General features: G+C 46.9%; 1 protein-coding gene across 1 annotated transcript; it reads left to right on the top strand.

The window, feature by feature from the left end:
* Nucleotides 1-1,670: 1,670 nt before the first annotated feature.
* On the top strand, nucleotides 1,671-25,168 carry C12H6orf136 (chromosome 12 C6orf136 homolog). Its single transcript, XM_033915384.1, has 6 exons — nucleotides 1,671-2,014; nucleotides 19,785-20,399; nucleotides 23,223-23,311; nucleotides 23,748-23,948; nucleotides 24,031-24,100; nucleotides 24,479-25,168. Exons 1-6 carry the CDS (start codon nucleotides 1,880-1,882, stop codon nucleotides 24,617-24,619), a joined length of 1,251 nt encoding a protein of 416 aa, XP_033771275.1. The 5' UTR covers nucleotides 1,671-1,879; the 3' UTR covers nucleotides 24,620-25,168.
* The last annotated feature ends 1,990 nt before the right edge of the window (nucleotides 25,169-27,158 follow it).

Genomic DNA, 27,158 nt, shown 5'->3' with positions numbered 1-27,158 from the left:
TTTTTTATTTTTTTTTTGTAAGTTCTTGTTGTAATACATCCTGGATAATTCTTTTGTAATCCGCCTTGAACTGCAAGGTAATGGAATAGAAATCCCTAATGTAATGTAATTTGGCATTGGAGGAATCAATTCCATCGTTTAATTTTATTTGAGGTTCGTAAATTTCCTAAAAGAACATGATTATTTTTAAAAATCTGGGATCCTTGTATACAAAAATTATCCTCGAAAGCAAGAAGTATGATTCTTAATACTTTATATTAGATATAATTTTTTTTTTATTTGATGTTTTTGTCACCTTTCATTCTAGGGTAGGGAGGGAAATTGGAATGATTTTGATATAAATATATGAAGTAATAAGGGGGGATATAGGGAAAAAAATAGTTTAGATATATTAAAATATATGTTGGAGGAATGATAAAATGTTTATTCAAATATAATGTAATGATAGCCATAGGAAAGCCTTGAGCTTTTGTGCATTATCAAGGCCTGTTGGCTCTCACTCACTCCCAATTGGAGAGGGGCTGGTTGTGAGGTAGAAAAGCCAAGATGAACCCATGGATCGCCCAAAGGATTCTCGAGGCTCCCACTTACCTCAACTTCAGAAAAACACTCAAAACTTATCTATTCAACAAACAAGCCCCGTAACGCCCCCTCTCCGGAATCACCCGGCCACACGTTCGACCCATTTCCCCCCCTTTATTGATCACTGGCTTCCGCCCCCCCTTCTTCATCAGCCAAGTTCGGCTAAAGTTGTTGTAAATCCAATAAATTGTGGAAAATCGGCCCATTCGCCCCTGCCCCCCCCCCTCCATTGACCGCTTTCCTCCTTCTCTCCTTTCCACTTCCGCTTCTGCAGCCATGTTAGGCTGTATTGTAAATCCAATACATTGTTTGTAAATCGGCATGTCAATGCGGATCCTAATGTAATTGTTGTGAACCGCCTAGAACTCGATGGGTATGGCGGTATATAAGAATAAAATTATTATTATTATTATTATGTTGGATAAACGTACGTGTGTGTGTGGGGGGGGGTAGGTATTGACAGGAAAATAATTGAAGGTAGAGTTTACCACATATAAAACAAAGGTGTTCTGCTGCTCTAGTAATAATAATTTTATTTCTTATATACCGCTGTACCGTGAGGTTCTAAGCGGTTTACAGTAGAAACAGAAGAAATGCAATAAGTAAGATTAATTAAGATGAAGAGAAAGTACTTAGAGTTCCCTGACTGTCCCAAAGGCTCACATTCTTGCTAAAGTACTTGAGAAAAATAAATTAGTTAGGTTATAAACATAGAGTAGAAGAAGGTAGGAAAACAGTTCATAGGAAAATTAATTTCGAATACATTATATATTATATATAGTATAAGGTTACCAACGCGATCCAGAATTGTAGAATGTCATAAGATCTCTGCCTGCACAGCCGCAAACACAGAACAACCAGCCCTGCACCATCGCCTCCATCATTCGAGTATGCGTTTCACTTTCACCTTCCTCCTCGGTTAGAGGACCGCGCAAGCGCAGCTGTGGACTTCACTTCCGCACTCGGAGGGCTCACGCTCTTTTGCGATTGGCTAGAGTTGGGAGCGCGGTTAAAAACTCACACGCCCCCCCGTTCGGTGGCAAAGAGGCGCGCGCAGGCGCAGCTATGGCTCGCAAGCTCCGGCTTCAGCTATTTTACAGGGCCGCGCAGGCGTAGTTCTCCCTTCGCCCGGCCGGTGACGTCGTCAGGGAGGCGGCGCAAGGTGACGGTTACCGGCGCGAGGCAGGAAGCCTGCGCTGGGGTGTAAGTGTGGTCACAACGGTGCGCGCAAGCACACACCCGCACGTGCTAGTCGTTAAGCACCAGGCCGCTCTGCGCGTGAGGAGGCGTCAGGGGAATGTGGCTGTGCCGCTGCGGCCGGACCCCGGGAGCTGGGGTGGGGGCTCTGCGGCTGGTCGGAGGAGGAGCTCCATCGCCCCTGGGGCCCGGCTGCCCCCGTCGGAGGAAGCTGAGCGGCGAGAGCCCCGCGCAGGTGAGTGCGGCGCGAGGAAGGGGGCGGGGTGCGCTTGTGCACGCGCCGCCGCGCTCCCTCACTGGAGGTGAGGTGAAGGGCAGGGCGGCCTGTTTCTCGCGCTCTGTCCTTCCGTCTCCCTCGCGCACCTCTTGCCCGCCCCTTTATTTATCTGTTTTGCTCCTCCCCTTCACTGTGTTCCCAAAGTTAGGGGTTCCAGGAAGAGCTGGTGCAAGGGTGCTCTAGACCAGTGGTCCCCAACCCTGTCCTGGAGGACCTACAGGCCAATCGGGGTTTCAGCCTAGCCCTAATGAATATGCATGGAGCAGATTTGCATGCCTGTCAAGTCCATTATATGCAAATCTTTCGTGCATATTTATTAGGGCTAGCCTGAAAACCTGATTGGCCTGATGGTCCTCCAGGTCAGGGTTGGGAACCACTAAATTGTCTTTAAACCTACAGAAAACTCAATCTATGTTCTTCACTTGGAGAAAAGATATTCTTCCAACTTCTTCATTTGCAATTGATAACACCCCTATTGAATCAGTATCTAAGCTGAAAATTCTAGGTGTAATTATTGACACCAACCTTTCTTTTCATGACCACATCAGTCACATTGTTAAGTCCTGTTTTTATAAACTCCGACTGATCCGATCTATCTCAGCTTTCTTAGAACCCAAATCCATCAATATACTTATTCATTCCATGATCATCTCTAGATTAGATTACTGTAACTCTCTATTATTTAATATACCGCAAAAAGAAAAGAAGAGACTCCAAATAATACAAAATACAGCTGTAAAACTTATTCACAAAGCACAAAAATATGACCATGTAACACCATTATTAATTAAGTCTCATTGGTTGCCTATCAACCATCGAATTACCTTTAAAATAGCATTTCTGGTATTCAAAATACTATTATTTAATGAACCGCAATTTTTATCTAGAATGATCACTCCGTATCATTCATCTCGTTCTCTTCGATCATCATCTCAAGGTTTACTATCGGTCCCATCCCTAAAAATTGTGAGAACAAGGAGAAATGAAATGTTCTCTGTTTTAGCTCCTCAAACCTGGAATGCTTTACCACTTTATATTAGACAAGAAAAAGACCTCCTCTCCTTTAAAAAACTTTTAAAAACATTTTTATTTAACGACGCTTTTAATACCTAAACGACTAAACTAATTTGCATGTCTTTTTAAAATTATTTCCCCCTTCCCTATGTTTTTTATCCTTTTATGTTTTTTCTTGCTTAAAATATTGTAACTTTTCCCTTTTATATCATGTATGTCACTAAGCCACATGTAAAAAGAAACTCCCTAGTACTTTGACTTTTTACTTGTTCCTTAATAATATTTGTTGTCTAACATATTGTCTTAAAATTGTTTTAAAATTTGTTTGTTTCCCTTTACTTTATATTTTTTTTTTCCATATCTGTAAGTTTATTTTACATTGTTGCCACAAGCATTTTCTGCCCAATCTCCTTCCCAGACCCTACCCCCATAATAGTACCAATGACAACACCATTTTTCCCATTCATTTTTTTTTTTTTTTTTATAACACTCTTTTGGAATTCCTCAAAACCACACTCCACCAGACCCTCCCAAAAACTGAAACTATCATTCCCCTCTATAAAAGGTATATCCCACGCAGGAAAACTTGGAACATCTCTCCCCTTTAGAACCACAGAACTCTGGAACAACCTCTCATCCCCACTCAGAAACTCAAGCTTCTTCCAATCCTTCCGCAAACACTTGAAAACTTGGCTCTTTGCAAAAATCTAATCACCTCCCATTCTCCAGTATTCTGTCCCTCTCTTTCCTCTTAGTCTCCCTCCTTTATCCCTCATTGTAGTTCCTTTCCTCTTAATTCTGTAAACCGTGCCGAGCTCTGCGCTTGCGGAGATGGCGCGGTATACAAACCTAAGGTTTAGTTTAGTTTAGTATTGAAGAAATGCAATAAATACATAATAATATAACACAGTAAAATAGTCATTACATTTAAATTGACCATATTAACTTCTAATAAATGTTTATCATTCCTTCAAAATAAATTTTTAAACAGGACTTATTCATAGATTTTGTTTAGAATTATAGGAGTTTTGATTGAGCACAATTAAACAATGTTTTACCATGAATTCAACTGCAAAGAACATCCTCCTACATCACATTTTTCATTTGCATAAACATTTTATCATTCCTCCAACATATATTTTAATATATCTAAACTATTTTTTTTTCCTTATATCCCCCCTTATTACTTCATATATATATATCAAAATCATATATATATACTTGGACTTCCAGAAAGCATTTGACAAAGTTCCACACAAAAGACTTCTTAGGAAACTACAAAGCCATGGCATAGAGGGAGATATACAAAGATGGATAGGCAAATGGCTGGAAAACAGGAAGCAGAGAGTGGGCATAAATGGGAAGTTCTCCGACTGGGAGAAAGTGACTAGTGGTGTACCCCAAGGCTCGGTACTTGGGCCGATCCTTTTTAATATTTATATCAATGACCTAGAAAACGGAACATCCAGTGAGATCATCAAGTTTGCAGACGACACAAAACTCTGCCGGGCAATCAGATCGCAGGAGGACAGTGAGGAACTCCAGAGCGATTTGTGTCGGTTAGAAAAATGGGCGGAGAAATGGCAGATGAAGTTCAACGTGGAGAAATGCAAGGTAATGCATTTAGGCAGTAAAAATAAGGAATACGAGTACAGAATGTCAGGTGCAACTCTGGGAAAAAGTGAACAAGAAAGGGATCTGGGTGTACTGATAGATAGGACCCTGAAGCCGTCGGCACAATGCGCGGCAGCGGCAAATAAGGCAAATAGAATGTTGGGCATGATAAAGAAAGGAATCTCGAGTAGATCGGAGAAATTTATAATGCCGCTTTATAGGGCAATGGTCAGACCCCACTTGGAATACTGCGTCCAACATTGGTCTCCCTACTTAAAGAAGGATATAAAACTGCTGGAGAGGGTGCAGAGACGAGCAACTAAACTAGTGAAGGGTATGGAGAAACTGGAATATGAGGATCGACTTAAAACACTGGGATTGTTCTCCCTTGAGAAAAGGAGACTGCGTGGGGATATGATCGAAACCTTCAAAATACTGAAAGGAATCGACAAAATAGAGCAGAAAAAACTATTTACATTGTCCAATTTGACACGGACAAGAGGACATGAAATGAAGCTAAGGGGGGGCAAGTTCAGGACTAATATCAGGAAGTTCTGCTTCACACAGAGAGTGGTTGACATCTGGAATACTCTCCCAGGGGAGATTATTGCGGAATCGACAGTCCTAGGCTTCAAAAGCAAACTAGATGCATATCTCCTTGAGAGAGGCATATAAAGATATGGTTGGCTAAAAAATAAGCCAGGTGTATACCTAGCAGGGCCTCCGCGTGTGCGGATCGCCGGACTTGATGGACCGAAGGTCTGATCCGGAGATGGCGCTTCTTATGTTATGTTCTTATATTCCAATTTCCCTCCCTACCCTAGAATGAAAGGTGACATAAAACATCAAATTATCTAATATAAAGTATTAAGAATCATACTTCTTGCTTTCAAGGATAATTTTTGTATATAAGAATCCCAGATTTTTAAAAATAATCGTGTTCTTTTAGGAAATTTACGAACCTCAAAAACCTCAAATAAAATTAAACGATGGAATTGATTCCTCCAATGCCAATAATTTGGAGGATCTTTTTGTAACCAATATTGTAATATGCATTTATGACCAATCATACATGCTTTTTGATACATGCTTTTTTATTTGATGTCCCATGTCACCCCCCATCCCAGGGTAGGGAGGGAAACCAGAACGACCCTGACATACATATATGAAGTAATAAGTGGGGATATAAGGGAAAAAAATAGTCTAGATATATCAAAACATATGCTGGAGGAATGACAGAATGTCCACGCAAATGAAAAATGTGATGTAGGAGGATGCTCCCCACAGCCGAATCCATGGCAAAACAATATCCAACTGTGCCCAAAAATGCTACAAATCAATTGTGCTCAATCAAAACTCCCACAACTCCAAACAAAATCCATGAACAAGTCCCGTTCAAAAATTTATCTTGAAGGAATTATAAACATCCACTAGAAGTCAATATGGTCAATTTATGTTATAACATTTTATTGAAGGAATGCAATAGATACACAACAATATAACACAGTAAAATAGTCATTACATTCAAATTGACCCTATTAACTTCCAACAAATGTATATCATTCCTTCAAAATAAATTTCTCGAACAGGACCCACTCATATATCCTGTTCAGAACTATAGGAGCTTGCCTAAGCACAACCAATTCACAACAGTCCTGAACCCAATCAAACAATGCTCCACCATGAATTCAACCGCAAAGAACATCCTCCCACACCACACCCTCCACCCGCACAAACATTCCATCATTCCTCCAACATACATTCCAAATCATTCTTTCCTATATCCCCTTATTACTCCATATATACGTATATCAAAATCCTTCAAATTTCCCTCCCCACCCTAGAATGAAAGGTGACACAAAACATCAAACAATTAATATTAAAAAAAAAAAAAAATTAAATAAATAAATTTTATATCTAATATAAAGTATTAAGAATCAAACTTCTTGCTTTCGAGGATAATTTTTGTATATAAGGATCCCAGATTTTTAAAAATAATCGTGTTCTTTTAGGAAATTTAACAGTGTTCCCGCTAAGCTGCGCTGGGGTGCGCTGGCGCTCAAAATATTACCTCGCAGCGCACAAGTTTCTCGTCACAGCGCACACAGTGTAGAGCACAGTTCTTCAACCGCCGGTCCGCAAACAAAATCTTGCCGGTCCGCGAAGGATTCGGTCCCCGCCGCAACGAAAGGCCGGCGTCAGCTGACTTGCAACTTCCTGTTGCAGTCGCTGTGCCGGGACTCCTGCCTTCGCCGGGACTCCTGCCTTCCACCGCGTTTGCCTCCTGCCTTGTCTCCGCACCTCCAGACCAGCAGCGGCAGCTGTGTATGCTTTTAACTTTGGCACAGAGCCGCCCCTAATCAATAGTTTAGCGCGGTTTCATAAGGCAGCCTCGGGGCCTTTGCTAGGCCGGCCCACATCGCATCATCGAAGCGGGCCGGCTATCAAAGGCCCCGAGGCTGCCTCATGAAACCGCGCTAAACTATTGATTAGGGGCAGCTCTGTGCCGAAGTTAAAAGCATACAGAGCTGCCGCTGCTGGTCTAAACTTTTGGGCCGCTGAAGGAGGGCAAAAAGCAGCTGTCCTGGAGGTTTCCCTTCCTCTCGCCTTTACAGGTTCCTTTTTTCCACCTTTTTTTTTTTCCTTCAAACGGCAACGGGCCCCAGCATCGACATCAATCAAGTAAGTTCCACTGTCAATCAAGCGGTTCTGCTTGGCCAAAGCTTCCCCTGTGACATGAGCCACCCTCAGGGGAAAGAAAGTGACCCACAAAGGTGAGGGGAAGGGGGGCAGATGATGGAAGTTGGGGGGGGGGAGAGAGAGAGAGAGAGAGAAGGGGCAGATGATGGAATGGAGGAGATGAGAGAGAGAGAGAAGGGGACAGATGATGGAAGTGAGAAGAAGGGAGAGAGAGCAGAAGGCAGATGGATGTCAGTTGAGAAGGGAGAGCAGATGCTGAATGGAAGTGGGGAAAGAACACATACTGGATGGAAGGAGGAGATAAATAAAGGGGGAAGAAAATAGTAAGATAATGGAGGGGTGAGGGAAAGGGGTGACAAGCTGTGTGTAGACACAGTGAAAAGAGGGAAACGGGACTAAATAGTAAGAAATAATTTAATTTAGATGGAGGCAGAAAATAGAGAAGGAAGACCAGAGAAGAAAAGGGAAGAGAGAGCAGAGAATGATCAGATCTGAGTGGAGGAAATGAGAAGAGAGATATGCTAAAAACCACAGGGGGGAGGGAAGGATAGAGATGCCAGACCATGAGGGGAACAGAAGGAAGATGATGGATGCTAGACCAAATTGGGGGGTGGGGGGGGGCAGGAGGAGAGATGGCAGGGAAAGACAGACAGTGAATGGAAGGGGCAGATGCTGGACTGAAGAGACAGAGAAGGTTATCATGCTGCTGTACCGGGCCATGGTATGCCCTCACCTGGAGTACTGCGTCCAGCACTGGTACTTTAAGAAGGACACGGTACTACTCGAAAGGATCCAGAGAAGAGCAACTAAAATGGTTAAGGGGCTGGAGGAGTTGCCGTACAGCGAAAGATTAGAGAAACTGGGCCTCTTCTCCCTTGAGCAGAGGAGATTGAGAGGGGACATGATAGAAACATTCAAGGTACTGAAGGGAATAGACTTAGTAGCTAAGGCAGGGAGAACGAGAGGGCACTCTCTAAAGTTGAAAGGGGATAGATTCCATACAAACGTAAGGAAGTTCTGTGGTAGAAAGCAACATATTTATTTGGCTCATAACTTGCTGGCGCCCGATATTTTTAGCTCACAGTGAAAAAAGTTTGCTCACAACACCTGCCCGCTTAGAGGGAACACTGTTTACGAACCTCAAAAACCAAATAAAATTAAACGATGGAATTGATTCCTCCAATGCCAATAATTTGGAGGATCTTTTTGTAACCAATATTGTAATATGCATTTATGACCAATCATACATGCTTTTTGAAAAAAGAATACATATTTCATGTCCAAAAACCCCACAAGCTGCTGCCTTGCCAAACAACACACCTTTTGGAGATTCAACCAATTGACAATTCCATAATGACCCCAAAAATAATAGGATGGCAGAAAGATTTGACCAGATGACATTTCCAAAACGCATGAGACAAAGTATTGGAATCCTTCTCATATTTGATACAAATAGAAGAATTGACTAATCCTGCATGAAATGCTTGTATTTGTGGAAAAAAATGCCCTATGTAAACTCTATATGTACATTCTCTCCAAATATATCCTGTAATCATGTATGATTTAAATCAAATCCACCCTGATAACATAGGGCTCCTTTTACGAAGCCGCACTAGCGGGGTTAACGCGCATGACTTTTCATCACGCACTAACCCCTGCGCTGGCCGGAAAACTACCGCCTGCTCAAGAGGAGGCGGTAGCGGCTAGCGTGTCCGGCAGTTTAGCGTGCCTCTGTAAAAGGAGCCCATACGTTTTCATCATTGTGATCCCGAAAACCTGACTGGCTAGGTGTGCCTGCAAGAGAATCTGCTCTATGTTCCAGACATGGTACAATAGTGCACATACAAAAAAATCGGTTGAAAAGGTTATTTTCTTGTCAATTTCTTGATATGTTAACATTGGCTTCCCAGAGAACAAATTTTTTATGATTTTTATTTTTTCACAAAGAATCCGAATTAGGCAAAACAACAAATACAGTGGTACCTCGGTTTACGAGTGCACCGGTTTGCGAGTGGTTTGCAAGACGAGCAAAACATTTGCAAAATCGGCACCTTGGAAACCGAGCGTGCCTCGATTTGCGAGCGGCGCCCTCTACAATACGGCACCCTCCCCCCGCGGTCCGGCACCCCCCGCCGCGATTGGACACCCCCCACCGCTTCTTACTGTAATCTGGGCACCGGCACCGGCATGTCCTGTGCGTTAGTGCCAGTGCCCGAAGATCGGCCTCCTCTTCTTGCTGGGCCTTGAGCAACTGCGCATGCTCAAGGCCTGCAAGTTCACGTTCTCTCTGAGATTCTTAATTTTAACCAATGAAGGGGGAAAAAAAAGCCTCAGATGGTCCAAGGAGCACCAGCAAGTGCATAAAATGAAGTGATCTAAAACACACTTTGTTGCTGTTTCATACCATCCATCATTGGCACACAAAAAAAACAACCCTTCACACAAATTAGAAAAAATACAAAGGTCAAGTTTCAAGTTTTTATTAAAATCTGATTCAGCCGCTTATCCAATTTCTAAGCGAAATACAAGTTAAAATATAATAGGGAAAACAAAAACATAGCAAAATAAAAAAATACCATTAACAGGAGAATTAAAAGAATTTAAGTGAAACAACATCAAATAAATGGCATACTGATAGTTGACAAACTTGACAGGCAAACATGAGACAAAAAGGAAGCTGGGTTGGAACGACAAGTTGTATAGGAAAGAAAGCCAAATAAGGAACAAACAAAAGGAATGATAACATTGCTACTTGTTTCTTTAGAGGAATTTGAAAAATGATATGAGTGAATAAATCAAATGTTGAAAGCATTTTTGAATAGATGACTCTTAAGTAGGCCCTTGAAATGGTCAAGGTTGCTCTCCTCCCTTATGGGAGCTGGTAGGGTATTCCAAAGTTGTGGGGGCCACCACTGAAAAAATGTCATGCCTTTTTGTTCCTATTATTCGAAGCAATTTACAGTCGAACGATCTAAGAATCCGGGATGGCTCGTATGGAATGAGATTTATCAATGAATTGAGGTGATTTGGAATGTATCGGTTTTTTTTTAGTCAAGGTTTGTTTATTAAAGTTTTAAATACAAAGCATGGACTAAAACAGACATGAAAAACTGTCAATAAGAGACATGTATGCTTGCAGAACGTTAATGCAATCATGCTTAAAACCAACAATAGCTCAAATAAGTAATTTAGTATGCCTTACTTACAGAACGGAAGCTTACCTGGCAAAATCCTCCAACAGATATCTTTCCTTTCAAAAGAAATGGTTATGATTAAAAACCTACCTGCACTCTGTTTCTTCTCCCTGAGTAGACCGCTCCCTACCTTCTGCTTTTCTCTTCCTACTTAATTTCTTTTTCTTTTCTCTCCAGATTTCACATTTTTGCATATTTTCCTTATGTTCATTCATTGTTATTTTCATGCTTATGATTGTAACTCGGAATGTATCGTTTTAAATGTTATTAATGAAATTTTGTAAGAAATTTTTTGATTGATTGGTAATCAATGGGCATTCCGAAGCAAGGGGGTTACATGGTCATATTTCCTAGTTTTTGTTATTAATTTGATTGCAGCGTTTTGAATTATTTGAAGGCGTCTCAATTCTTTCTGAGTTATTCCTGTAAATATACTGTTGCAGTAATCCAGTTTTACAATGATTAATGAGTGAACCAATATGTTCAAAGATTTTGGTTACTTATATTGCTTATCTGAAAAAACATTAGATTCCCCCCCCCCTGCCGATGGCCGTTTTGCCACTGCTTCAGGGCATAGAATTCACAGTCACAAACAACGGGTGTCAGGTCAAAAGCACGCCGGGACAAAGGCGCGCGCAGACAATTGAGCGCAGTGCGGAGGTGCGCGCCGCAGAAAATTACTGTTTTTAGCGCCTCTGTCTTGCGCTCAGTTGTCGGCGCACGCCTTTGTCTTTTGCGGGGTTGTCTATGAACCCAACGGGTGTCAGGTCAAAAGCGCGCCGGGACAAAGGCACGCGCAGACAATTGAGCGCAGCGCGGAGGCGCGCGCCACAGAAAATTACTGTTTTTAGGGCTCCGACGGGGGGGGGCATGGGGGAACCCCCCCACTTTACTTAATAGAGATCGCGCCACGTTGTGGGGGGTTTGGGGGGTTGTAACCCCCCCACATTTTACTGAAAACTTCACTTTTTCCCTGTTTTTAGGGAAAAAGTTAAGTTTACAGTAAAATGTGGAGGGTTACAACCCCCCAAACCCCCCACAACGCCGGCGCAATCTCTATTAAGTAAACTGGAGGGGCTCCCCAACAAAACCCCCCGTCGGAGCCCCTAAAAACTGTAATTTTTTTCAGTGCGCGCCTCCATCTTGCGCTCAGTTGTCGGCGCACGCCTGTCTTTTTGTGGGGTTGTCAATGAACCCAAACAACGCCTGTGGGTCCTGTGATCTTAAGCAGCCTTGATAGATTTTAATAGTTTTTGAATGAGATATTTTATATGTTGTGATTTGTTAAGTGTTTTTAATACGTATGTAATATTTGTTATCCGCTTTGGACAAACATGGAATAGAAATAATAAATTACCTTTTGGAGTAGGTTTTTTTTATTTACAAGGTGTAGGTACCTCTGCTCCTTCTTGTTTTTGTGTATTTTTGGTATACATAGTAGATGATGGCAGATAAAGATCTATATAGTCCATCCAATTTGCCCAACAAGATAAACTTTGTCTGTAGCGAGTTGCATCACAAAGCAAACTCATTGTACAACCTTTCATACAATTAAATTACTGTGTCCCTCTGGCCTAATTTGGTCTGCCCCTTTCCTTTTCCTTTCTATCCCTTCCATGCTTGTGTTTCCTTTGTTACGATCACAGATCTCTTCATTTGTTTTATGAAATGATAATGTGTGGGTCCGGGAACACAGGTCCAAATGTCAGTGCTGTGATCTTTGGTGAACTACTGAAAATCACAGGAAGAGACTGCAAGATTACATTACATTACATTAGTGATTTCTATTCCTTGCGGTTCAAGGCGGATTACATAAAGATATGGCTACAATCCTGTGTTCAGCATGAGGTTGTCACACATTAAGAGTTGATGGTAGTGGAATCGGGGTTTGGGGGATGAAGGTATCCTAGGGAAGCCCGCAGCATAAGGAGAAATTAGGTTCTTACCTGCTAATTTACTTTCTTTTAGCTTCTCCAGACCAGTAGAGGTTAACTTTACGATTGGGTATATATCTAATCATGACCAGCAGGTGGAGACTGAAAACAAAACTTTGGGACAGTATATCCTAGCCCCTCCTCTCTATTTCCCTCAGTCTGCCGAATAGCCAAGCAGAACCAAGAACTGGAAAACAACAGAGAGAAAAAACAATACTCCGAAAGGAGTAACAAATAACATACCCAAAAATGCTGTTGGAAAATGCAGAGGAGAAATTCCCGAAGGAAGAAGGTCCCCACAGCTCGCCAGCTAAGCCAGCCGAGCCACAGCCGCTGTTCTTCAATTCTCCCCGGCCCTAGAAAAATACTAGAACCCGCAGCAAAAACCAAAAACTGCCCGCGCAACAGCCCCAACAACAACAACAACAGACAGGGTGGGGACCTCTACTGGTCTGGAGAAGCTAAAAGAAAGTAAATTAGCAGGTAAGAACCTAATTTCTCCTTCTTTAGCACTCTCCAGACCAGTAGAGGTTAACTTTACGATTGGGACGTACCAAAGCAGTCCCTCTCACGGGCGGGACCCCCGAAGGGCCGATACCAGAACACGCTCACCGAACACCGCGTCCCGACGCGCCTGAACATCTACCCGATAATGCCGAACAAATGAATGCAAGGAGGACCAAACCGCAGCCTTACAAATATCCACCGGAGGCACGAGCGACGACTCAGCCCGAGAAGCCGCCTGACCCCTAGTGGAATGAGCCTTGAGAAACTCCGGAACCGGCTTCTGACTCAGAAGATAAGCGGAAGCAATCATCTCCTTGATCCAACGCGCAATAGTAGCCTTAGAAGCGCCAGCCCCCCGACGAGGACCCGCCAGAAGCACAAAGAGATGATCGGAGCTCCGAAAATCCCGGGTCCGCTGCACATAAGCATGGAGGACCCGACCGACATCCAACTTGCGCAGCTGTCGTTGCTCAGAAGAACCCTCCCGACTACCCAAGACCGGGAGGACCACCGATTGATTGACATGAAAAGGAGAAACTACCTTCGGCAGAAAGGAAGGAACAGGCCGCAAAACAACCCGCTCCTTCGAAAACTCCAGGAAGGGAGCCCTACAAGAGAAAGCCTGTAGCTCAGACACCCGTCTAGCGGAAGTAATGGCCACCAAAAAGACCGACTTCAGCGTAAGGTCCTTCAACGAACAGCCATCCAACGGCTCGAAAGGAGGGCGCACTAGAACAGAGAGAACCAGATTGAGATCCCAAGAGGGAATCGAGGGCCTTATGGGAGGCCTGATCAACTTGGCCGCCCTAAGAAAGCGAATCACATCAGGAATGGCTGACAAACGCTGACCTGTCACCAGCCCCCGAAAAGCCGACAGGGCCGCCAGATGAACCCGAAGAGAAGACCAGGCCAGGCCCCTATCCAGGCCATCCTGCAAAAACTCTAGAATGTTAGGCAGAGAAGCGCGAAAGGAGACCACTCCCCGCGCTCGGCACCATTCCTCAAAAAGACGCCAAACCCGTACATAAGCCCGAGAGGTAGAAAGCCTCCGGGACCCCAAAAGTGTAGAGATCACCTTGTCGGAATATCCCTTCTTACTCAGGCGGCCCCTTTCAAGAGCCAAGCCGTAAGACAAAAGGGAGACGGGTCGAACATGGGAATGGGACCCTGCGTCAGAAGATCGCACTCGAGAGGCAGAGGAAGAGGATCCGCCACCAGATGCCTCACCAGATCCGCATACCACGGACGACGAGGCCAATCCGGAGCCACCAAGACCACCAGCCCCGGATGGCGAACAATGCGAAGCAGTACTCTGCCTACTAATGTCCACGGAGGGAACACATACAACAGCCCCTCCGTTGGCCACGGTTGGACCAGAGCATCCAGACCCTCGGCCAGACCGTCCCTGCGACGACTGAAGAAGCGGGGTACTTTGGCGTTGCCACTTGTAGCCATCAGATCCATCAGGGGCTGCCCCCAAGCACGCACTAGCAACTGAAACGCCTCGGCGCCGAGACACCACTCTCCCGGATCCAAGAAGTGACGACTGAGGAAGTCCGCCTGAACGTTTTCTACCCCGGCAATGTGAGAGGCCGAGAGGTCCAGAAGATGCGACTCCGCCCAAACCATGAGCCGAGCCGCCTCCTGCGCCACCAGAGTGCTCTTGGTGCCCCCCTGACGATTGACATAAGCCACCGCCGTGGCATTGTCCGACAGGACTCTGACCGACTTGCCCAACAAAAGGGAGTGGAAAGCCAACAGCGCTAGCCGGACCGCCCTGGTCTCCAACACGTTGATCGACCAGGAGGCCTCCTCCGTGGACCAGGTTCCCTGAGCTGAGTGACCCAGACACTGGGCCCCCCAACCCAGGAGACTCGCATCCGTAAGGAGCACCGTCCACTGCGGAAGATCCAGACCCACCCCCTGAACTAGGTGAGGGGTCCGGAGCCACCAACGCAGACTGCAGCGCGCCAAGCCTCGCAGGGGAACCGGAACATCCATCCCGTGCCTCTGGGGAGACCACCTCCGGAGCAGAGCATACTGGAGAGGACGCATGTGGGCCCGCGCCCACCTCACCACGTCCAGGGACGCCGCCATCGACCCCAGGACCTGGAGGAAATCTCGCGCCCGAGGACACCGGGACGCCAAAAGCAGGCGAATCTGAGACTGCAATTTGCTCACCCGGGCCTCTGGGAGGAAGACCTTCCCCAAGGAGGTGTCGAACAGCACCCCGAGGTACTCCAGACGCTGAGCCGGAACCAACCGACTCTTGGAAAGGTTGACCACCCAGCCCAGCGACCGGAGAAACTCCACCACCCGAGCCGTAACCCGGGAGCTTTCCTGCAACGACTTGGCCCGAATTAACCAGTCGTCCAGGTAGGGGTGTACCAGGATGCCCTCCGACCGCAAGGCTGCCGCGACGACCACCATCACCTTGGTGAACGTCCGGGGAGCCGTGGCCAGCCCAAAGGGAAGCGCACAGAACTGATAGTGCCGACCCAAGATCGCAAAGCGCAGGAAACGCTGATGAGAGGTCCGAATAGGAACATGCAAGTAGGCCTCCGTCAGATCGAGAGAAGTGAGAAACTCCCCCGGCTGAACCGCCAGAATGACCGACCGCAGCGTTTCCATACGGAAAGAGGGAACCTTGAGAGCCCTGTTGACCCCTTTCAAATCGAGGATGGGCCGAAAAGTCCCCTCCTTCTTGGGCACCACAAAGTAAATGGAGTACCTGCCCGTGCCCCACTCCGGGGGGGGGCACTGGAACTACTGCCCTGAGATCTAGCAAGCGCTGAAGGGTCTGGCGAAACGCCAGCGTCTTCCCAGGAGTCTGACACGGAGAAGCGAGGAAAAAATCCGGCAGAGAGCGGGCGAACTCCAGGGCATAACCGTCCCGCACCACCTCCAGGACCCACTGATCGGACGTGATCTCGGCCCATTTGGGAAAAAAGTCGCGCAGCCGGGCCCCCACCGGAACCAAGGGGGGCGCCGGCAAGGCGTCATTGTGCAGGACGGGAAGCGGGGGAACCGGCGGAGGGATTCCCTGCCCCCCGACGGGCCCCCCGAAAGGGCTGCATGCGCTGGAAGAACCGACCCCGGGAAAACCCCGGAGACTGGAAAGAAGCAGCCCCACGCCCAGGGCGATACTTGCGAAATTCCCGCAAACGCCCCCGGGCCGCACCACCCCGAGACGCCGGGCGGGCACGGTCCTCCGGCAAACGGGGAACTTTCGAGTCCGACAGAGTCTGAATCAACTTATCCAAGTCCTCTCCAAATAAAAACGACCCCCGAAAGGGAAATTTAGTAAGCTTAGCTTTGGACGCAGCATCCGCCGCCCAAGCGCGCAGCCACAACACACGCCTTGCGGCAACGCCAAAAGCCATGGACTTAGCCGAGATCCGCACCAAGTCATACAGAGCATCCGAGAGGAATGAGGCAGCCATCTCAATCTTCGCTACCTCCTGATCCACCAGAGACCAGTCGTCAGACTCTCGATCCAAGACCCGCTCCGCCCACCGAAACACGGCGCGAGCGACCAGTCCCCCACAAATAGCCGCCTGGACCCCAAAGGCAGAGACTTGAAAATTTTGCTTAAGGATGGTCTCCAATTTGCGCTCCTCAGAGTCCCGCAAAGCAGAACCGCCCTCAACAGGCACGGTATGCCGCTTGGAAATAGCCGAGACCACCGCATCCACGACTGGCGAAGCTAACGTAGCCCGATCCCCCTCAGGAATGGGATACAGGCGAGCCATGCTGCGCGCCAGCCGAAACGGCGTCTCCGGCGTTTTCCACTGCTCAAGAATAATATCCCGAATATCCTGATGCATAGGAAAAGAGCGGGAAACGGAACGGATCCCTCGTAACAGAGGGTCCCCCACACGCGGAGTCTCCGGCGGCGCGTCCTCAAAACGCAAAGCCGAAGAAACCTGTTGAATAAGGTCAGGCAGCTCATCTCTCTGAAAAAGGCGCACCACGGACGCCTCGTCACTGGAGAACGGGAAACCCGACAACCCGCCGCCAGCTTCCGTCCCCTCCAGAGGGTCCTGGAATTCCTCAGAAGGGTCCAGGTCCTCCTCCAGACCGACACGTTCCTCCGACCACAAATCCTCGTCCCACGACACCCGCGGACGCTTGGACAAGAGAGGCGGCGGAGGGGACGTCACGTCAGACGAGAGAGGCAAAGCCGCAGGGAGCGCGGAGGAAACCCCACCCCCCGAGACCCCCTGGGCGCAACCGGGACCCCCAGCCGCCTGAAAATAGGCTTTGCATAATGAAAAGAAAAAATCAGGGGAAAAACCCCCCGAGGGTCCCAAGGGACTCCCTGCCACAGCAGGGGACCCAGCAGAAACCTGCCCCTGCTTAGCCAAAACAGGGGGAAGGTCACCTGAGGTGGAAGACAAAATGGAGGGGCCAGACAGAGAAGATGGCGTCTTTCCCGCCAAAACAGCTCCCTCCATAGCCTGCAGCGGCTGAGAGACCTGAATAGTCTCAGCCGCTAAAACAGGCAAGCCGGCATCAGCTGTCAAAATATCAGCTGAGAGGGAATCCTCTAAAACCCGACCGTCGGCGGCTCGGGGAATCCCTCCGTGGGCGGACGGAGAAGACCGGGCTTCTCCACCGTTCCCTGCCGACTCGCGAGGCACCATCGGCGGGGAGCTCTGGGCGCCTGCAGCCGCTGCCGACGGAGCTCCTCCACCGCACCGGCCTGAACACCGCTTGCACAGGCCGGCCGCGAGTGCCTCGCGTCTGGAGCACAATGAGCACTTTTTCCCTTTAGAAGTGCTCATTGCTCCATACGCGACCTAGCTGTAAAAAAGTGCCGGTTAGTTGAAAAAATACAGTAAAATACAGTTTTCTTAAAGGGATACAACCCTCCAGACCAGCACTACCTCAGGATTTTTTTTTTTTTTTTTTTTTTACAGAACAGACTCCACAGGCTCTCGAAGCAATATGCCTTGCTTGATTTAGGGGGCAAGGCTTACTGCTGAGGCTCCTCTAAAAAAATATGGGGAGGTGGAGGAAGTGGGGGGAGGGACCCCGCTCGTGACCCGCCGGGTTTGACACCCCCGAGGTCGGACGAACCCCCAAACAGAGTCCGTCCAAGCTCCGTCCGCCTAAAAACAGGGACAATAAACCTCTAAACAAATTCCAACAGCCCTACCAAGGGAGATGGGTACAGATCACTCAACACCTGCTGGAGACTGAAAGAAGACTGAGGGAAATAGAGAGGAGGGGCTAGGATATACTGTCCCAAAGTTTTGTTTTCAGTCTCCACCTGCTGGTCATGATTAGATATATACCCAATCGTAAAGTTAACCTCTACTGGTCTGGAGAGTGCTAAAGAATAGCTTTTTTTACAGACAGCTTTTAATTCTTAGAATGCAATCAGTGTGGTAACTTGTTTGAAGTTTTTAATTGTGCTGTTTTATTTGTTTGATGTTAATATTTTATGTTAGTTTTAAGTTGAATTTTTTTTTTAATGATATCTACAGTAAATCTCAACTGGCATAAAAATTGCTGGGGGTAAAAACATCCCCTAAAGCGGCAGTGGTCCTGAGCTGCGAACTCCTCTCCCTCCCACCCCAAAGCACCAGTGCAGCAGCAGCAGCCCTGAGCTGCACAACCTCCTCCCTCCCTCTCTCAAGTCGTGAAACAGCAGAAGGCAGCGGTCCTGATCCATTAACCCCCCTTCCCTCCCACCAGCCCTGAAGCAGGCAGTGGTCTTGAGCTGGTCTTCCTTATCCGAAGTGGCAGCTGGTCGGCAGGAGGCAGTGCTCAAAATAGGCTGCTCGTGGCCAGCCCTGGCAGGGCCTTTCCTCTTGACACATCGGAAGTAATGTGTCAGAAGAAAGGCCCTGCCAGGGCTGGCCACGAGCAGTCTGTTTTGAGCACTGCCTCCTGTTGACTGACTGCTGCTTCAGGTAAGGAGGTTCATAGACCACCCCGCGAAAGACAAAGGCGCGTGCCGACAACTGAGTGCAAGACGGAGGCGCGCGCTGAAGAAAATTACAGTTTTTAGGGGCTCCGACGGGGGGTTTTGTTGGGGAGCCCCCCCAGTTTACTTAATAGAGATCGCACCGGCATTGTGGGGGTTTGGGGGGTTGTAACCCTCCACATTTTACTGTAAACTTAACTTTTTCCCTAAAAACAGGGAAAAAGTGAAGTTTTCAGTAAAATGTGGGGGGTTACAACCCCCCAAACCCCCACAACGCGGCGCGATCTCTATTAAGTAAAGTGGGGGGGTTCCCCCTCCACGCCCCCCCCGTCAGAGCCCTTAAAACAGTAATTTTCTGTGGCGCACGCCTCCGCGCTGCGCTCAGTTGTCTGCGTGTGCCTTTGTCCGACGCGCTTTTGACCTGACACCGGTAAGGAAGAGAGGGAGGGAGGGGGGGTTCACAGCTCAAGACTGCTGCCTGCTTCGGGACTGGAGGAAGGGACAGCTGCCACAGGAGGGAGGGAATTGAGATCTGGCTCTTTGTACAGTATTGTACAGTAACATTCAGGCAACCAGAAAAAAAAAACAGTTATCCGGCATCCATTAATCCCCATGGGTGCTGGATAGCTGAGATTCTACTGTTTGTATTATGTCACTGGCCTGGAGATTGTTGGGCAATGTGTAACTAGAACCATGTGTTCGGCATGAGGCTTTCAGACTGAGTTGGTGCAGAGATGGGGCTAGAACCCAGGTGTTATAGTACTGTGCTTTCAATATTAAATTGGTTGAACCCTGTCTCTGTTTTATTTTTTCTCCCATCTTTTCCACAGTACCGGGACTCGCACTGGGATCCTGCGATACAACTGTCAAATGAAGCCCTGCACCCAGGTCCTCTGGCTGTGGCTCAGAAACATCACTGCATGGAGCTTGCCCTAGCCACATTCCCTGTCTCCTCTTACAAGCTCTGTCCTACAGGCTGCCCGGAGAAAGAAGTGCCAGTGCCCTTTAACCCTGAAGATTGCAAATGGAAGGTCAGAGTGTCTTTCTCACTCAGAGCCCAAGACCAACAAGCCTTCTCCACAGTGCTACGCTTAAAGAAGCACCAGACTCGGCCAAATGTACGTTGTCAGCAGCCATCAGCACTACAGTTACAGCCACCTCAGGAGCTCCTTGTCGGCTCAGTCACCACTGTGAGTGGATGCAGAGAGGATGACATTGTTGTGGAGTCTGGGGCCTGTGACCTAAATGGCAGCTACTTAGATTCCTTCCGCAGTCTTTTTGACAATGAGCTGTGCAGGACTCCATACCACGTCATTGGTCTCAGCCCCAGCCAGCTGCTGTCCTTCCGGGCTAAAGGAAGCACAGGAGCAGCCCATGTGCCAGGGAAAGCCAGTCCCAACATGGAGGAACATCTCGCTGCGATGCATGAGAAGCTGCGGTGTGAGGTGAGCCCCTGTGACCATCTACCTGTAATACTGTTGGCTGCCCACCTTAAATTGTTAAAAAGGGGGAAGGAAGCATTCTTGAAAAATTACCAGTTTTGCAGCGATGAGGGAGCTGAATGAGACACAAGCTTGCTTCCTCAGCTCCTTTATTGCTGCTGTGAAGAGCAAAATGTAGGGGTCTGGTTTCCCTGTCTTAGCACTGAACTAAAAGGTTTGGCAGAGGTTCTGTGTAGAGCAGCTCTTTAATGTTTTTTCTCCACTATGGCAGCCTTTAAGTGGTTTTTTTGCAGGTGGAGAAGTGAAAGGAGAGCCAGAGATCAGCTGGGAGTGTGGCCTTGGACAAGGAAGTACTTTGGGCAGGAATTAGTTGGCCCTTGTGATCTTTATCATCATAGTCTATTTAGCGAAGTTACATGAATATAGTGGATGTTCTCTGAGGACATCAGGGTGCATATTCTTACTGATAGGCAATGTCCTCCAATGGAGCTCAGCATGGAAATAGTATCTATACTCTCAAGGCTGTGCTTTGAGAGGAATCGACGCTGATGCTTCATGGCCTTCACCCATTACTTGGTATTGGAATCTCTCAGTATTGATGAGGAACGAGTCAGAGGATGCTCGATGTCAAGGAATGTGGATGCATACCTCCAATACCAAAGTCAAGGGACTGAACTTCTTCAGTGCCAAAAACCCATTCATAACTGAAGTAAAGGCTGCTTTGTTTACCTCATTGGAATAACTACGAGACGGCATTGTATCTTCCAAAACAGACAATATTTGTTTATTGTTAGCATAATGGCTTACAAAATTATAGCAGCAAACATAACAGAAAGAAATAAATATATTGCCAGTTCAGAATATGCAATGGAGAGAAGAACTTCACCCATATGCTTAGCAGGGGGCTAGCAGTTCCCCGTAGCATAAGTAAGTGAATCTCTCTGGCCCTATCTGTGATACACATGTTTTTTATACAGAGAAATTCTTCCTTTGTTCCAAAAAGTACATCCCCAAATTCTGGTCATGACCCCCTATTGATACAAAAAATGTATATCTAACTATTCCTCCTCTCAGTCCACGCCTCTCTCACTCCCTCCCACGAGAGGGGCCCGGGCAGTCCAGAAACAGAGGGCACTTCATGAACTTCTTCCTTATCACCTTGCTGAGGCTGATTTGTGGTTCAGGATGCTGAAAGTAGAAACAAAGATGCAAGGGTGACCTTCCAGCAGCCCAGCTGCACCTGGTTCCCATAGGCAAATGTCCAGCATGTTCTTTTAAAAGTTCTGTCTTGGTATCAGTCGCCTACGTCTTCTGCAGAGGATGTTGCTTATTATAAATGGTTTATGGCTTTCCAGGGTGCCTTGCATCTGTGAAGTCATACAGCACTGATAACAGCTCAGCAGAGCCTTAGAGAAGTATCCTCCCAGCAGGGAATGGAGACAAAAACTTTGTAGCAGAGGTCAGCTGGGTTAGCATTTCAAAGGATACATATGTTCACAGATAGCAGAGTACAGGCTCTTCCATCTGATTAGCTTGTAAAGAAAGGCTGTTTTAGACTGTGAGAAAATATAAGTTAAAATGTCTGTAGTTTCCAGCGTCCACAAGGTAGTCGTCCACAAGGTAAATGGCTGTTGTGTCCAGGTTATCCATCGCATAACCTTAATGTTTCTTCATGACAAGTCTGAACAGAAGAGGGATTATGTACAATTGAGTCACAGGCACTGCAGACACTAGTTTATAAGTTTCCATAAGGGACATGGTCCTGCTGGATTGGGTGCACTTTTTAAAACCACTGGGAATTTCCTTGGACATGGTTTTAAATATACTCGCAGCAAAATCAAATGGCTCAATAGTGAAAAAGTCCCCAGTGAGGTGCCTTAGGGGGCCATGAAAAATGAAGGAAAACCTAGAGATGTTGAAATACTTGACTAGCGAAATTAAACAGGAGAGAGAAATAGAACTGGCCCTGTGCAAGCATTTACACATAAGAATAGCCTTACTGGGTCAGACCAGTGGTACATCAAGCCCAGTAGCCCGTTCTCACAGTGGCCAATCCAGGTCACTAGTATCTGGCCAAAACCCAAGGAGTAGCAATATTCCATGCTACCGATCCAGGGTAAGCAGTGGCTTCCCTCATGTCATTCTCAATAACACTGGACTTTTCCTCCAGGAACTTGTCCAAACTTTTCTTAAAACCAGCTATGCTATCTGCTCTTACCACATTCTCTGGCAATGTGTTCCAGAGCTTAACTATTCTCTGAGTGAAAAAAAATTTCCTCTTGGTTTTAAAAGTGTTTCCTTGTAACACAGCAAAATCACAATTGCAACGAGAAAAATCTCTGAAGATGCAAGCTTGGGGGGGGTGGGAGAGCAAGTAACCTGTCTAGGCTGCTTTGTGGAAAATGCAAAACTGATCTGGTCCTATGTGGCCAGGGCAGGCTGGAAGGTGCATGTGCGGTGAGTTGCTCTGAAAGGCTTCTGGAATGGTCACGGGGGAGCGATTCCCATATTGGGTTCTGTCAGATAGCGTTGCCCATGAGACAGAATAACTGAATCCTGCTTGCTCTCAGGAAAACTGTTTTCCTGTCCCCATCACTCCCTGCAGTAGCCTGAATCAGAATTTCGAGTTCAAAGCTGAGCCTTTGCCCATATTATCATTGTTAAATTACAGGGGTTTTATTTATTTTTTGCTTGTTAGCCATGTTTGACCATTGTGTGAGGGGGGGGGGGCCTAAAACATCAGGCAGAATGTAAATTTTACCTAGTACTTTGGAAAGTAGCAACCTTAGCTACATGCCTGATCCTTCCTGTGCCTTCCTTTCTCAGCTACCAAACTTCTTTTTGAAGACACATGACTATGGGATATACTCGCAAGATGTCGAGTTCCAGAACGAGATTCTGCATCTGAGGACACGGTTAGTAACCAGGATGGTGGCTCTTCACGTCTAGATTGTCGGCCTTTCTGCATATTAGTCTTTTTACTTGTCTGTCTATCTGTGGGGGCTGCGTACTGCTTATTGGGCTCCTCTTATTCACCGTTCTCTCTGGAGGCCTTGTGTTGAGTGCCAGGCTGCCCTTTAAGGAGTTTGGGAGTTAGTCACTTATATTTCTACAGTTGGGGGAGGGGATAGTGCAGCAATTTCATGGTTTTAGTTGGATCCCCAGGAGTGGCCTATGAAATTGCTGCGCATCATTGGTGGGAACACGGGTGATGGATTCCTTCACACCTTTAAGGAAAATGTTGGTTAGGGGTCATGTGTTACATACCCAGCTGCTCTCTCACTTTTGTCAACCTTGCTGTTGATCACATGCTGCATACTGGGCTTCTTTCACACTTATCTGTCTTTTTAGGGGCCGCACTATGTATCGGGCTGCTCTCACTCTCTGTCGGTTCCTAGCCTGGAATTACTTTGCAGACCTGCACATGGAGGTGCTGAAACTAACCCAGCACCCAGAAAACTGGACTATCCAGGCCCGCTGGAGGGTGATAGGTCTGCCCCTCCACGTCCTCATGTTGCGTTTCTACAAGAGGGACAAATCGGAACTCTACAGGTGAGGTGGAGATGGAGCTAGGGCCAGGGTCTGAGCTGGGTAGGGATTCCCTTCCACTTTTACCATTCCCTGTCTATTCCAGGACTTATGATGCATATTCCACCTTCTACGTGGGGCCTGACGGACTGATATACCGACATAAGGTTGATAAGGTGAGTTACAGGGAGAGGGGAATGGGGACTTGTATACCACCTTTTTGTGGCTTTAGGCATTTCAAAGCGGTGGGCACTAGAGGATTAAGTGACGTGCCCAGGGTCACAAGGAGCAGCACCAAGATTTGATCTCGCAGCACCCCAACCAGTGAGCCACAGGTACTTCAGGTGTCTTGGAACTAAGTGACTTTCTTCTTCCCTCTTGGGGGGAGCTAAAATTTTGTTGGAGGTCTGGTCATTGAAGATTAGCATAGGATATTTTTATTTTTGGAGGGGAGGGGTGGTTCATCCAGCTTCTGAGTTTTGTCATTTATAATGGGGTGGCCTACATGTTGAAATGCCTGCACTAAACAGTGTTCCTTTTTTCCTTCTATGCAGTTGATGCCAGCACAGCCCCCTGTGACCAGGGCGAAGCGCTTCATGGCTGGTCTGCTGGTGGCCCTGGGAGTGGCCGAGAACAGACCGGCTTTGAATTGTTTACTGTGGCATTTGGCGTGGAGGAATGATCAGAAGCAATGATGAGATCCAGGACAGTGCAGAGTGACTGATTGGTAACAGGGAGGTAGGGTCTCTCTGTATGACAGCGACGCACCACGTGGCAGTGTCTCCTTACCCCCCGGCTCTCAAAAGGGCAGTTTACACATACAGCTCATCTCTCCAAATCCAAGTTCCTGCGCCGCTGCCCCATTCCATGAGAAGAAATCTAAGTACACCTTAATTCCTCACATGACGCAGGCCAGCTTTACGCATGTGCTTTTTTTTTCCTCTCATTGCCGGGAGTTTACCAAGAAAAAAAAGCTCTGCACCAATGGATACTATATTGTGGTTATAGAAATCTATATTTAATGTTTATATTACATGTGTAATATATACTTGTGTATATTTATGATGTGACAGATGCCACAGATATCCACCCACTAATGTGTGTTCACCTCTTCCTTTGACACAAGCCTAGTTCATAGTCATGGTATGCCGCATGTTCTTTAGTAAGAGAACTCATCTGTGCTGCAAGACCTTGCGAGAGAGAAGTGTGATGTACAAAATTAAAACTGTAAAGAGCATCCGTTAGTGTGCTTGATGGGCTTTTTATTTGGAGGAAATTGGGATTGGAAGGAGGTTCTTTTGAAGCCGGTTGTTCTCAGGTGTCTGGAAGGGCTAAAGGAAAGAAAACTAGAAGGTAAGATCTAATTTCCCACTGATTTTAATATACTGTGCACTGGTGTCTAATGTAAAGTTTTTACACAGGGTTATTTTCTGCATTATGTGCAGATGTCACACTATCATAACATAGAAACATAGAAGATGAGGGCAGAAAAGGGCTACAGCCCATCAAGTCTGCCCACTCAGCTTACCCACCCCCTGTCTATGCCCTAATGACCCAATTTCCTTATCTTGACCCTCGTAGGGATCCCACATGGGTATCCCATTTATTCTTAAAGTTTGGCACGCTGTCTGCCTCGATCACCTGCACTGGAAGCTTGTTCCAATGATCAACCACTCTCTCTGAAGAAATACTTTCTGGTGTCGCCATGAAATTTTCCGCCCCTGAGTTTGAGCGGGTGCCCTCTTATGGCCGAGGGTCCCTTGAGAAAGAAAATATCATCTTCCACTTCGACACGTCCCGTGAGGTACTTAAATGTTTTGATCATGTCTCCCCTCTTCCTACGTTCCTCGAGAGTGTAGAGCTGCAATTTGTTCAGTCTCTCTTCGTACGAGAGACTCTTGAACCCCGAGATCATCCTGGTTGCCGTCCACTGAACCGATTCAATTCTGCGCACATCTTTACTGTAATGTGGCCTCCAGAATTGCACACAGTACTCCAGATGAGGTCTCACCATGGCCCTGTACAACGGCATTATGACTTCAGGCTTTCGGCTGACGAAACTTCTATTGATACAACCCAATATCTGCCTTGCCTTAGATGAAGCCTTCTCCACTTGATTGGCAGTTTTCATGTCTGCACTGATGATTACTCCTAAATCTCGTTCTGCTGAAGTCTTAGTTAAAGTTTCTCCGTTCAAGAAGTACGTCCTGCATGGATTTCCGCTTCCAAGGTGCATACGCTACTGTTCGTGTTAGCTTTCTGTAGTGACCTCTAAGTTTGTAGTTCAGCCAGTTACTTTATTAAAAATTACATTCACTCCCCCCCTCCATTAATGAGCTTTGCTTGTAACCATGCTAAGCAAAGTCCATTTAATCTTCATAGATCAAATCAAATAGAAAACCACCTGTACTTATCTAACATTCAGATTATTGCTCTTTTGTCTGCCCTACGATTCTCACATTTTAGGGCAGGGGTGTCCAACCTTTTGGCTCCCCTGGGCCGCATTGGCCGAAAAAAATGTTTCTGGGGCCGCAAAAATGTGCAAACGCTGCAGCAAGACAGAGGAGGGAGCCGGCAAGCCGGTAAACACCTAGGGGCAGCAGAGGAAAACATTGCATTGTCCTCGACCGGGGCCACACAAAATATTTCACGGGGACGTAGGTTGGACACCCCTGTTTTAGGGTGATGTGGACATCAGGTCTGGGAAGAAGTTGGTTGTGCTTGTTATGCAAGTCTTGTCTATGTAAGAAATACTGGCTTATGATAAAGCAATTTGCTAAACTACTTGGAAAGTAAAAATGATTATGAAAAGGATGTTTATAGATTCTGCTATCATAAAAGTTTATTCCATAGTGTCTCTCCAGACTGGCACAGATGGGTATGTGCACCCCAACCGGCAGGTGGTGGACTGAGAATCCTGGCTATATACCAGCTGTGCAGTCCCTGAGCCAGCCAGTTTTGTTCTCTGTCTCTAGCAGGTAGTGGACACATCTGTGCAGGCATATATTTGGAGCTCAGATTGGGAATATTTTTGGCCATACCATCCACGGCTTCCCTTTTCGCAGACTTGTGCTAGACTGGGGTTGAGGCCCAAGGGGGTCTTTCTAGCCCTGGGGGTGCCCAAACCTAGGTGGCCAGATCCCTCCCCCCACTTTCCTAAGGGATTTTTCAGTGTGCCTTGACTGTGCTCCTCTGCTGCTAAAGCAGCCAGTCTAGAGAGCCTGTGGGGGTCTG

Source organism: Geotrypetes seraphini, chromosome 12 (genome assembly GCF_902459505.1).
Source record: "Geotrypetes seraphini chromosome 12, aGeoSer1.1, whole genome shotgun sequence".
Lineage (NCBI taxonomy): Eukaryota > Metazoa > Chordata > Amphibia > Gymnophiona > Dermophiidae > Geotrypetes > Geotrypetes seraphini.
Note: the sequence above shows the minus strand (reverse complement) of the source record. Positions and strands in the feature narration are given on the sequence as shown.

What these genes read in the sequence shown, in the direction of transcription:
- C12H6orf136 (XM_033915384.1), top strand. Translation starts at nt 1,880, where the DNA reads ATGTGGCTGTGCCGCTGCGGCCGGACCCCGGGAGCTGGGGTGGGGGCT. An exon ending in GCGGCGAGAGCCCCGCGCAG is followed by an intron (nt 2,015 to 19,784) that starts GTGAGTGCGGCG and finishes TCTTTTCCACAG; the next exon opens with TACCGGGACTCGCACTGGGA. An exon ending in ACCGACATAAGGTTGATAAG is followed by an intron (nt 24,101 to 24,478) that starts GTGAGTTACAGG and finishes CCTTCTATGCAG; the next exon opens with TTGATGCCAGCACAGCCCCC.